We start from the raw sequence: 12,966 nt of genomic DNA on the forward strand, positions 1-12,966 counted from the left end.
TAATTATTTCTAAGTGTTATATTTCTAATTATTATATTATTAATTTTATAGTTGAGTTAGGCTCTTGTGGAGTTGTTAGATGATCACTGTTGGGCTTATGAGATTGAGGTTTCAGCATAAATATTATGCAAAATTTTCACATCTTGTCGGATTAGTGTTGTGATTGCTATATAGCTTCATTCTAAACATTATTGACTACACTAATCTATGAGTTGAAAGTTGCCCATGAACATGATATACATATCTGTATACATATCTGGCTACTTACAAAACTATGCATCACAATAATAGAGTGGGACTTAGACATCACAAAAGCCATGCCACAGGCCCACAGCCATGCTATGTCGATGTTGCTTCTTAAAACTGTACACATTGTGTGTTCTGTTCAAAATTTCACGTTTCAATATTTACATTATCTCACTATTATATAATAGAATGGAAATTAAAAGTGTTACATCATATATATAGCAGGTGATATGAGTATCTACACAACATCAGAAAAGAGGGGAATATAGTATTTCTACACAACATTATATATTTTAATGTTGAAGAGGGTGGTTATGACAGAAAATTGTCTAAGACTTTATCCATAATAAATAATTTGATAATGAATATAAAGTCCACATGTGAAATTTAATTTCCTTTTGTAACCAAGAAGGTAAAAATATGGTCATTGCCTAAATGGTTGGTTGCAATTGCAACCAAAAGTCAACTAAACCGAAACAAGAACTTTAAAGTTTAAAACTTCTGTTGTCAGTGCTTGTTGCTTTTTACTGTGAACCTGCATTGAACACAAAATTTTGAGCTTTTACATTGGATATGTATATGATCTATAATCACAATTATTTACACTTTGACATTGCCCTACTTGGAAGGTAACCTCTTTGTCACAAACACCGTTTGCTTTTATTTTCTTCAGAAACCAATATTTGAAGCAGCTCCCGTAACCTTTCAGCACCGGGGCCTGGCCTAAACACCGTATCGTTACCACGTGTAGAACAAGGGTCTGCCTCACCATCTGAGCTCCCAACACACCATGCCCCGGGCGGAAATCTATGTGTGCGGCTCAGAAGTTCTTTGTCAATCTTGTCTAGAACGGGATCATCCTTGGGAAACTTTCGGGCAAAGGGGGCATTACTTGTTACCATTTTGTCGAAGTCTTTCATAGTTAATGAGCGGGGATGCTGCTTCGGGGGATTGTCCCAAGCAATGTAATGAAGATCATGGCTTATTGCTGTATGTCGGAATTCTTCATTGTTACAGATGACAGTATGAAAATATCCCTCCGGCGAGGACACAAAATTTGCATAATACATAAGCATCGTGCGAGGTAAGTTATCCCATCCCCATATGCAGTACTCCACGAAGGACCGGGTCAGTACAACCCAAGCTGAACCTGTTCATCAAAGCATATTTAAGAAAATTATAGGGATTCGCCAATAAATGTAACTCGGCAAGTTAACTACATATTTGACAACCTTCGCAATGCTAAACCTTGAAAGGGAATTTAAGTTTATATTGGTAATGGAAAATAAAGCAATAGAGCATAAAGAAATACACAAATTTAGACATACCAGTGAAAAGGGAAAAAGATGTGGGAAGTGTTCTTCGCTGAGTAGTCCATGCTAAATCAGATTTCCTTGATAAATAAAGCGCAGGATCATAGATGATTGGTTTTGCTCTTTGATTCCTGAGCATAATTTACAGTAGAGATTTTACGAAGTGCAGCGATTTTCTTACAGTTTCCAACCAGCAAGGCGAGTGTGTTCAATGAAATTGAGATCTCTTGACAGATTAGAGAAAACATGCAGCAAATCTGCAAAAGCAGGGAGACACAGATTACTTCACAGTTCAAAAAGGTTCTTAGAATGTTCAAGAAGGACTAAGATAGATCAAACAACCATGAGAATGTAAGGTGCATTACCTTTTAATAAATGCAACACATGGAATGGTACAAAAAGGAATAAGATATCCTCACAAAGATTCAAAATCAATGACTAAATTCTACAAGGAGAAAACTATGTAGACCTCAAATGGATAAAACCATATAACAATATATGTCAATCCCTTTGAATATCAGATAGGGGAAAACAATTAAACTGATCACATGCCGTGCTTTGGTGATATTTAATCCCTGACCAAATAGTTATTTGAATCAAAATTAACTTTGGATTTGACAATTGCTATTGCTGTGACACCTCCATTGGGACAATGGTTCTTGTAATTAAAAGATAAACCTAACAATCTTACAATACATAATTTAAGTTGTGATTTTTGATAAGATTCAGCAACCGCTAAGATTGAAGTTCACAAAGTTTTGTGGAAAAGGAAATTCATACCTTTCAGGAAACAATGACATCATGCAAAAACTAAACCAAAGCCAGTAGCAATGAGTTCAATATAAAAGTAACATGAATGGCGCCGAAGCAAGATTATGAAGACTGACATTCCTTTTAGACTGTACTAACTTTTATCCTTAAGCACTCAGAGTGCCAACATAGCCAATTGATTTTTGTCTACCAAGGATATTACTTATCTAAATTACTTAAGAACGCAACAAAATCAAGACAACCGATAGCTACTTAATAGAATGCAAATTTCCTAAAATTTGTAACAAAATCAAGCAACAGACTTGCGGATTGTAAATCAACAAATTATGAAACAAATGGAAATTCATTGTTAGCTCAAAGTCCTCAAACTAGTCCACACTTAGTAATCATATATTATCGACAGCAATACCAATATGTAAGGAGAAGCAGAGACAGCACATTATGACATACCATAATCCCTTGATTCAATAACCATTCCTGTCCTAGTAACATTAGGCCCAATATTTCTAACCTTTTCTGTCCTCAAAGATCAACATATACCCAAATGACATAGTTTTTCAAAATTTTAAAACCGCTGAGAAACAGTATCAAACGTTTAAACTGAAAGAATAAGTCCATAAAGTTATATCCCCACAACCAATAAGGCCAGAGCTTAAGGAAAAGAAATTCACAAGAACAACACCATAATAACATCAAAGAGGTAAATAAAGAATTGATTACTAACCATCCTGTGTCATAAGAGGATAATCTGATGCACTGAGGTTTATAAACCAGTCCCACCCGGAACTCTCTTTCAATAATATGGCAATGGCTTGGAGGGTACAAGCAATCATTGTTGGACCCTTATAAGTCACCAAATTGGATTGGGACATAACGCGCACATTCTCCACTTCACGAAACATTGGATCTGCTTTCACTGCATTTGCCACTTCCATCCTTTCACGGGGCAGAGCCTCAAGATCTAAATGCAAAATGTACTGGTTCCTTGGGTGGTACACTGCCTCTAATGTTCTCAACATCCTTTGGCTATCACCCTTGGTTCCTGAAATAAGATATGCAAACCTAGGTGTCTCCATTTTCATAACCACATTATCATTATAAGGCCTTTCCAAATCTGATTCCACAAAATATCCACTTGAATCCTCCGATCTTATGAGCTGATCTCCCCTGCCAGCAGAACTCGGTGCCCCCAGCATAGCAGTCAGGATCAGACTCACAGAAACCAGTAAACTTGCGAAAAAGGGTATAATCCATTTCCTGTCACTAAACATCCTTCCTGAATAAGAACCAGCATTTTTCCTCATACTCTTTTGTACAACAGCTCAAAATCCAAATCGAATTCCAGAACCGTTTCACCTCAAGTGCAAGAACAAACTTTCTCTGTCTATAAATTCACCTCTTTCAAGCTGCAGATGAAACCGAAATAGTCGAATCCCCGGAAGAAAAATGATTTCAGCAAAAGAACTGAAACCACTTGTTAACAACTAAAGAGAACCAGATTACCAAAACCACAACCTCCTTAACATGCATTTAAGCAAAAAGGGTGCATGTTTTCTGAAAGATAGAACATGATTTTCAAGCTTAAGATGTCTACTTTAAATCGGCATCAATCCACACCAATGCCAAAAGATTATGATTTGGGAGCTACACGAAACATAAACAACCTATGACACATGAATTGGGACCCACATCCAGTTGATAAACTCAGCTCATAAACCATTAGACATTAGTCAATCAATTTCACTCCCCCATCAAAAAAGCAACCATTTTTTGATGAAGGAAAAGGTGGGAGCAAACTTCACCATAAGTCATCAATCAATCAACCTTCTCTTCTCTTATGTCTCTTTATCAGTAACTGCTATTGATTTTGGAACTCACTACACAAATTAAAATAAATAAATAAAAGTGCAGCTTGTACCTTATGCTTTAATCTCTACCCTTTTTTTCGCAAACTGTATCAAAGGCAAGATCTATGTCAATTCCAAAACCAGGCTTTGTTTAAGGAGAAGAACACACTTGAAGTTCAAGCCTTTTGGGTAACTTCAGATTCAAGAGAGGACTAGTTCCAAGGAAAATGGTCCAATCCAAAGATGAGAGAGAGAGTGGATTCAATGAAGATTCAAAAGTGATGGGGTTTTGTAATGAGAGGAACAGAAAACGGTGTTCTACTGTTCCGCTTTCTTTTTTTGGTATAGTGTACGCTTGTTCTTATGTACTGTTGTTTGGAATTAATTGTGTTTTGTTTTTCTTAGCTTTGAATATTGGCCAGCGAAAGATTAATTATGTTGCCAGAAGATTAAGTATTGACGTTTGTCGCTTTAACAAAATTAAGGAAGTTAATTATGAATTTATTATGATGCATTTTCATCAGGTTTCAATATTATATTCATAACCATTTCTATATGTTAAGGGTATCCATTTTTTATAGTTTGGATAGGAGATTAATTCTTTTTTAAGTATATTCAGAAAGAAGATATTAAAAGAATATATTTTTCTTCTACAATAAATATCATCATTTTTCTGTAAGATTTTTGAAAATAGTCAGCATTAAAGTTAAATGCTTTGTTAGTATAATCTAACTAATTAATATTTATCATCCAAATTTCTTGTTACTGAATTTCCATTTAATAATGGATAAACTATTAAAATCATTTTCAATCTTTGAAATGCTGACAAAATAATTCACATTTTTGCTAACAAAAAATTATCATTAAAATATTTTAAAATATAATAAAAATATCCAACATTAAATATGAGTTCTCAAAAAATATTTAGAGAATAATTTTTTATGCAAATAAAAAAATTATTTTTTATTTATAAAAAAAATATCTTTTGTTAATTTTTATCACATTTAATAATATTTTAAAATTATTTTTGTCTTTATTAAAAGTGGAGATTTATTGTCAGTATATATTTAAAAATCGGGGGTAATTTTAGTAGTTTCAATTAATTAATTTTCTTTTTCTTCAAATAATAATTTAAATTCTAAGATAGTATGTATATGCAACAGCCAACAAGTGTTTTAAGATTTTTTTCAATTTTCTTTTTTGAAGTTTTAATATTAATAAGTCTCTAAAGTGTCATTAAAGAAATAGTGAAATACTACTTGTAGTTGTTGTAATGAACACGTTTTACGTTAACGGTGGTTCGTTTTTCACGTTAGTTTTCTTGGAGGTGAGTATTGTAATATTTGTTCGGAAAAGTTTAGGATGTCATCAATTTTTGTGTTTTGTGGCCAGCACTTAACCATTAAAAAAAAAAGTAAATGATTTTTTATTATTGGATGTAATCTCATACCATTAAAAAAATTTTTAATAGTCAATTAATGATTATAAAACACAAAAATTACTGACCCCTATCACTTCTCATCCTGTTCATTGTATGTAACGGAGTCCGTTGAATATTGTCGTTGCCCCATACGTTTCCATTTTCTTGTTTCTCTTTCCTCCTCTGCTCAGCATTTCTCCATCTTCAACTAACATGCATCATGACATGGAAAGAGTAATTTATTGAATTTTATTTGTAACCTTATTTCTTATTATTTTTTATATAATTTATTTAAGAAAAAAAATATAAATGATTATTAAGTTGTGTTTGACATATTTAATTTAAAATAAATATAAAGACTGAAACAAATATAACTACTAAAATACTATTTAGTACTAAAAATAAAAACAAAAAAAAAAGATTTAATGATTTATACATGTTGCTATGCTATATCAAGCTATAATTGAAACAATTATGAATTCCATGAAACCATACATTTCGAGTCTCTACACATAAAAAAACTTACAAAAATGTGAAAAAACTAGAAAATTGCTAGATCATGAAAGGATGTAAAGAGAGATCCTTAGATTCATTCTTATTTATCAAAATCAACGGTTATAAAATTCCCCAACCACGACAGAAATAGAACAAAACGTGAAAGATAAAATACAGCACGATGGCTCTGGCAAGCTTCGACAACCTTCTCTGATGACACCACGGGCAGAGCATCTTGGCGATGGCAAAGGTCGCAGCAATGGCCGCAACATATATAGAGAAGGCCCCTCACGACCTTCTTCTCTCTCTGTCTTTCTTCGAAATCTCTCTTTTTGGTTCTCTCTCTGCTTCCCTTCATCTCTGTTTTTTCCTCTATTGCTTGACGGTAGCACGAAGACCTTCCTTGCTGATGTCCTCCTCTTCTTCTTCTCCGCGATTTGTCCTTTTCTCCTCAATCACAAATACGGTGGCGACGATAGTAGCGGTGGCTCCCTGCCATATCGCTTCTTCCTTTCTCTTTCTCCTCTTTCTACCGTAATTTGTTTGTCCTAATTTGTTCTTTGTTTAGTATTTACACTAAGAGGGCAGATTGCAAATTATCAAAGTTGAATAAGGGTATTTTTGAAAAAAAAAATGTTATTAAAATTTCAGTCTTTACAAATTTCAGTCTTTTGTGTCTTTATTTTTTAGAGGGATTAAAACTTTGTGTCCTAAAACTGAAATTTTAGGTTAAATTTTTTTGTTACTAATCACGAGTGTTCTAAAAATTGAATCGGACCGGTCAGTTCAACCGGGTTAATCGAAAATCGGTCATCTGATCGGTTTGGTTGGGTGTAAAACTGTTCAGCAAAAAATCGGATTAAGAACCGGCCGAACTAGCAGTTAACCAGTAAACCACTAGAACCAACCAGATTTTTTTCAGGGTTACCGGTTTATATATATATAAGAGGAGTGTTAGGAACCAGCAACTTTTATAATTTGTAGTCATCAAGTAGCCATCAATGATGTTTTTAAAGGTTTGAGATTTTATCAAATGGTGTGGAATTACTCATTTTTCTTTTGCTGATTATATGCTGGCCAAAATTTAATAAAGTTGCTACTCACCCCACCCCCTTCTCTCCCTCTTTGAGAAACCCTAAACCCAACCGCAATCACTCTTCCACCCTCCCTCTCTGAGAAACCCTAAACCCAGCCGCAATTACTCTTCCACCGTCGCACTCTTCGTTGTCTCTTCGGAAATCTTTCTCTGTCGCTCTCTTCAAGGTCAACACCTATTACCGTCACTCTTACTTCTCCTCGACGTTGAGTTTGAACTGTTGGCATCACCGTCGCGAAGGACTGCTCCATCGTCGTTGCTGCTCGATTTTTTGGTATCCATCTCTCTTTTCGAGTTTTCTCTCTGTCTGTGGGTCGGAGCTCAACGTCCTTTCTCACTGCATTGTTTATTATTGATGCTGAAATTTTTTTATTCTATGTTATGCTATGATTTTTATTCTGAATTGATTCTGCTGATTTATCTACTTTGTTGATTCTGGTTGCTGGATTTGAGTTATTGATGGTGTTTTGTTGATTATGGGTTGCTGGATTTGAGGGGAAATATTGTTTATATTGGAATCTGATTTTCTGTTCATGATTTTTTTCTGAGGTTATTGTTTGTTGAGGAACCCGCGCTTCTCAATAGAACTTATGCATACTCCAAAATCTTTCTTTTATTTTTTTTACCTCTCTAATCTTCCTTTCTTGAGTGGAAAAAGAGGTGGCAAGGCACTGCTTTTGAGCTGGGTGCAAATTGAAACATTAATCATTGGTCTAATTCTAACAGTAGCTGACCTTGTTCTCTCTAACCCTTTCTTATCCTCTTCACATGCTGCTCCTTATGATTATTATTATTATTATTGTTTCTGATGATCCTTCACATGCACTTCACATTATTCAACATGTTTGTTAATGCATATTTAGTTATGAATAGTTGCAGTTCAAGTGAACTATGCTTCTCGTTGAGTAATAAAACTTTGATTTTGATTGATATGATCGTTGCATGTTATTGTGTAAATGGAAGCAATTTGAGTCATTTCTTAGGGGAATGGTTTATTATAAACTTTGTTGATTGAAATTGTTTGTGAATTTTTAATATTAAATTATGGATAATTTATGAAATTATGAAATTTTAAATTTTATTAAGTTAGAAATTATTATATTCAAAATTATATATAAATTTTTTAATAATTTTATTTAATATTTAATTAAATCGATTGAACTTCGATTGAATTCCAGTCGAACCAATAAACCATTAAACCAATAATTTTATCAGTTTATTAATCGATCTGGTTCTCGCAACCATGCTAAACACAATATTAAGTCCAAGGTTGCGAGAACCGGACCGGTCAATAAACCGGTGAAGTGACTGGTTCATTGGTTTAATGGTTCGACCAGGGTTCAACCGGGATTTAACCGGTTTAATTAAATATTAAATAAAATGTGCGCGAGAGAGAGAAAGATCGACGATGAGGATAGAGACACGATTTTAGGGTGGCCGACGACGACGAGGACAGAGGCGGCGACGCTAACAGCAGCTCCGAGCATACCTGGCGATGCGAGGTGAAGGGATCTAGGAGAAGAGGATAGCGACGGCGGGGCTTGACGTTGGCTAAGGAGAAGAGTTCGTCTGTGACGGCGGCGTTGGCCGTTGGCTGCTGCTGCTGGCTGTTTGGGAGAGAGAGAGAGAGGCTGCTAGGGTTTCTTCTGTGCGAGAAAAGAGAGAGAGCGAGAGGCTGGGTAGGTGTGTGAGACAGAGAGAAGGGGGAACTGGGGAAGGACTGCATTTTGTTAAACTATATTTTTCTTTTTTTTTTTTTTTCAGCGCCAAACGACGCCGTTTATGATTTGGGGGAGAACCGGTGCCTAATAAAACCCGGCCGGTTCGTCTGGTTCGCCGGTTAACCACCGGTTCAACTGGTTTTTTCACCGGTTTTTTGCAGAACGGTTTTGCAGGTGGACCAGACCGACTAAGTGATCGGTTTCCGGTTAACCCGGTTGAACCGGCCGGTCCGGTCCGGTTTTCAGAACATATTATTAAGTCACAGTCTTTTGTTGTCAGTCTCAGATCCCATATTAAATATAGCTTTAGCATACCTTTTAAATATTACTGACTAAGTATAATAAATTTTGTTGATTCTCTAATATTTTTATGTGCAAAGTGCAAACACGTGCAGATGATAATGATTACTGAATGGGAACGATTAAGAAGAGATAATGTTTACTGTTTCCGTTATAGTTAACCTTAATATTGACCTCAACGGCAATTTGATCAAAGTTTATTGGCTTTTAATTTCATTTCAGTCTGATCTGTAACGTGTGTATTATTTGTAAGGGAAACGATGAATGAGAAGAAAAAAAAGAAAGTGTTAAAACTAGGGATTCAAATCTCACAATTTATTATAATTTATATAAATTAATTATTTATAATTAATTATATCAATTAATTAATTTAGTTAATTATATTAATTATTTTTGGAGTTTGGAGTAAATATCAAATTATTTTAGTAAATAATAAATATGATAACGAAATACATGAATTAATTTAATTAGTTTATTTTTTTCAATGTCATCTATTTATACGAGATCATAATATGTTTTTTACTCATTTATTTTCTCTTCTCTCTTCCTCTCTCTTATGTTTAGGGTACAATTTTTATAATTTATTTAATTTTTTTTATCTCTACTTATACATTTTATTTTTTATATTTTTTAAAAAATTTGTCTATTTTAGTTGCTCATTATTAGGCGTATATTTTGTTCCTTCTAATTTTTGATTAACAAAAGAGATGTGTCTTTTTTACGGTGTTTTTAAATAATCTTACTATAATTTTATTTGTAATATTCTCTTTTATCATGTGTACTTTATGTGTTTAAGGAGTTGACTTAAAATTATAATATAATATATAAATTATAGTATAATTTACAGTATGCTAAAATATTAGGATATTATCGTATAGATATTTTTGGATTTGTCCATTAAATTGTTAATATGAAATATTAGGACTAATTTAGTGCATGATATTCAATTTTAAAGACTAAAATGAGTTACTTGATACAAAGTCAGGAATTAATTTAATATATAAATAGATAAGTAATATTAATAATTAATAAGTGTTAAATAATTTATTAATACATTAATTTTTTTATATTTTATCAGTTTCTATTCAAACGTATATATACATGAATCTAATATAATTTATTATATTCATATTATACAAAATTTACATAAATTATTGACAGAGAATATATACATAAATTATTATATATATTTACCTCTTCTTCTAAGAATTAGCTATATATACATACATGTTAATTACGGAAAAAAAATAATCCTTTTGATCATCTACTAGAAGCTCCTAATTAATTAAACCTTTTACTATGGAATTTGCAATAATATTAATTAATTTCATCCGCCATATCTATGATGATATAGATGTTATCCTTTGATTTCTTTTCCTGCATAATGTGTAAAGCATCCATAAATCTAGCGAAAATCTTCTTTGAATTTGTAGGTGAGAATATACCATGCTTCCATATTTGACTTACGTTACTATAACATCTAAAATGTTGTATTTAAGAGAGAAGCTGAAATTTAAAAAAAAAAATTTAAATTAAATTTTTGTATTATGTTTAAAATAAAATATTTAAAATTCAGTTATAATTTAATATTTTTTTAGAATTTATCTTATTTAACATTTATTTCTATAGGAATTACTTTTTGAAAGAATATAGTTTATAACATTTATTTTTTTTACTATTTATTTCAAAAAAATCTTAATTACTTAACAATCTTTATTTTTTAAATTCACTATATATATATATGCAATTTTTTTTTTTTGATAAAATTCTACTTGTGATGCTAATTCTTCTAATAATGTAAATGTGGATAATTATATTTTTATTTTTTGATATAATCCATATATTATTAATAATGAATAATAATTAACCCCTCATATTTTTAATCAAAGTATTTTGACGATAGTTTCTATTTATTAATGTTAATGATTGATTTTTTTTAAATAGTAATTATTTTTAGACATCAATTCAATTTCTTTAATTTAATAATTCAATAATATATTTTAGTTATATATAATTAGAATGTGCTTTCTATCCATTTTTTTCTCTCTATTCTGTGCTTTGAGTGTAATGTTTGTAATTTTTTTATTTTTATTTTTTCTATCTTAATTTTTATATTTTTTTATAATTTTGTTTTATATCAATTATTTTTTTATGTATTTTGATTAATAGAATTATTTTATTTAAAGGCATTTTAATTTTTTTATGATATTTTTATAAAAGTTGATTAATAGATTCTTCTTCAACTTTTTTTTCTTGAAATTTGTTTAATGAGATCGTATTTTAATTTTTTTCTTTTATCTTTTATATTCATTGATTATATTAATCTTCCATTATAATACATTTTTTATTTATTCCATACATTATTTATTTTACCTTTTTTTACTTCTTTTAATTGTTCTCTTTATTTTATTTTTACTCTTCATATATAAATTTATTATAATTCATTATATGCACGTTCTTTTTTAATTTAAGTGTTTTTTTACGTTATATTTTACCATTGATGCTATATGTTGTATAGTGTGTTTGTTTTTAATTTTTTAGTTATCTGTAAATATATTTATAAAAATATGATTTCATTTTGTCCAATATTTACTACTGCGTTTAGTAGATAAATAACAAAATTTTTATTTATTGTTATATTAATTGAGTTTGAAGATTTTATTTCTACTTTTATACATTTGTTTATATTGTATGATTTGTATTTGTATGTGTTGTACTAGAACAGAGACTGAGAGACTGAAATTCAATATCATGTTTGTTGGCTCAAAGACTGGTATTAAAATTTCAGTCTATATTCCAAAAATTTCAGTATTTTAGTACTTTCGAAAAGTGGAGACAGAGGACTGGAATTTTTTTAGAATGAAAATTGAACTTTAATAACATTTTATATCTAAAATATCTTTATTTCAATTAATTAATTCCAACTTTACTCTTTATGCAAATTAAATTAGAGTTCATTCTTATTTCAATATCTATCTCTTACTTTACACCAAACACAATACTAAAACTTATTCCAGTCTTAGTCTCAGTCTCTCAATCTCTGTCTCTCTTCCAAATGCTACCTTAATCGGTTCATACATTTTAATATTTGTATAACAAATCTTATTAATTGCTTTTACAAGTTATAGTTTATTTTTGTTTTATTTGGATTTTCAATTTTTAATAATAATTTTTATTTATTTATAAATATATTATTTCCTATTTTTATCTAAAAAAATTATAAAATAGTAAATATAAATTTAAATATCAACAAATTTTGTTAATTTCTCTATATTTTTATTTAATGGTAAAAATCTCTCTATAGTCACTAACATCGTCTCGATCCAAAAAAAATGTATAAATTTCTATCAAGTAAAATAAAATACATAATGTTATTTCATTATTAATCATAGACTATAGACAAATTTCTAAAAACAAAATCTTATAAATCAAACAGTAATTTTTTAATATTTTTTTAAAGTTGTTCAAACTTATCAATATTTTATAATATAATTTCACAAGTTATAATATGTGATATTAGCCATTGTTATATATATGAAAAATGTAAATCATTTAGTGTTTAACCACTTATTTTCGATTAATATTGTTATAGCAAGGATACATGTGATTTTATGAGAATGATATGGTTATCTAGGAATTTACTAAGTGGCTAGAGTAGTTTTACGTCATGAACCAACAAATGCTAGCAATTGGAATGATATAAAAACCCAGCCAAACGGATATTCGCTAAATTACTTGCAATTTGGGATTAATTAAA

At 30.7% G+C, this 12,966-nt stretch overlaps 1 protein-coding gene across 2 annotated transcripts; it reads right to left on the reverse strand.

The window, feature by feature from the left end:
- Positions 605 to 4,423, reverse strand: LOC107629893 (beta-glucuronosyltransferase GlcAT14A). 2 transcript variants are annotated; one of them, XM_021118356.1, is made up of 5 exons: positions 4,249 to 4,423; positions 3,055 to 3,736; positions 1,741 to 1,816; positions 1,575 to 1,690; positions 605 to 1,396 (listed from the first exon to the last, which is right to left on the reverse strand). In XM_021118356.1, the coding sequence occupies exons 2-5, from the start codon at positions 3,632 to 3,634 to the stop codon at positions 888 to 890; spliced, it is 1,281 nt and encodes a 426-aa protein (XP_020974015.1). In that variant the 5' UTR covers positions 3,635 to 3,736; positions 4,249 to 4,423; the 3' UTR covers positions 605 to 887. The 2 variants fall into 2 exon arrangements, with proteins under 2 accessions (XP_020974015.1, XP_016188321.1); XM_016332835.2 differs by having other exon boundaries at positions 3,055 to 4,423.

The sequence above is a fragment of the Arachis ipaensis genome, chromosome B03 (genome assembly GCF_000816755.2).
Source record: "Arachis ipaensis cultivar K30076 chromosome B03, Araip1.1, whole genome shotgun sequence".
Lineage (NCBI taxonomy): Eukaryota > Viridiplantae > Streptophyta > Magnoliopsida > Fabales > Fabaceae > Arachis > Arachis ipaensis.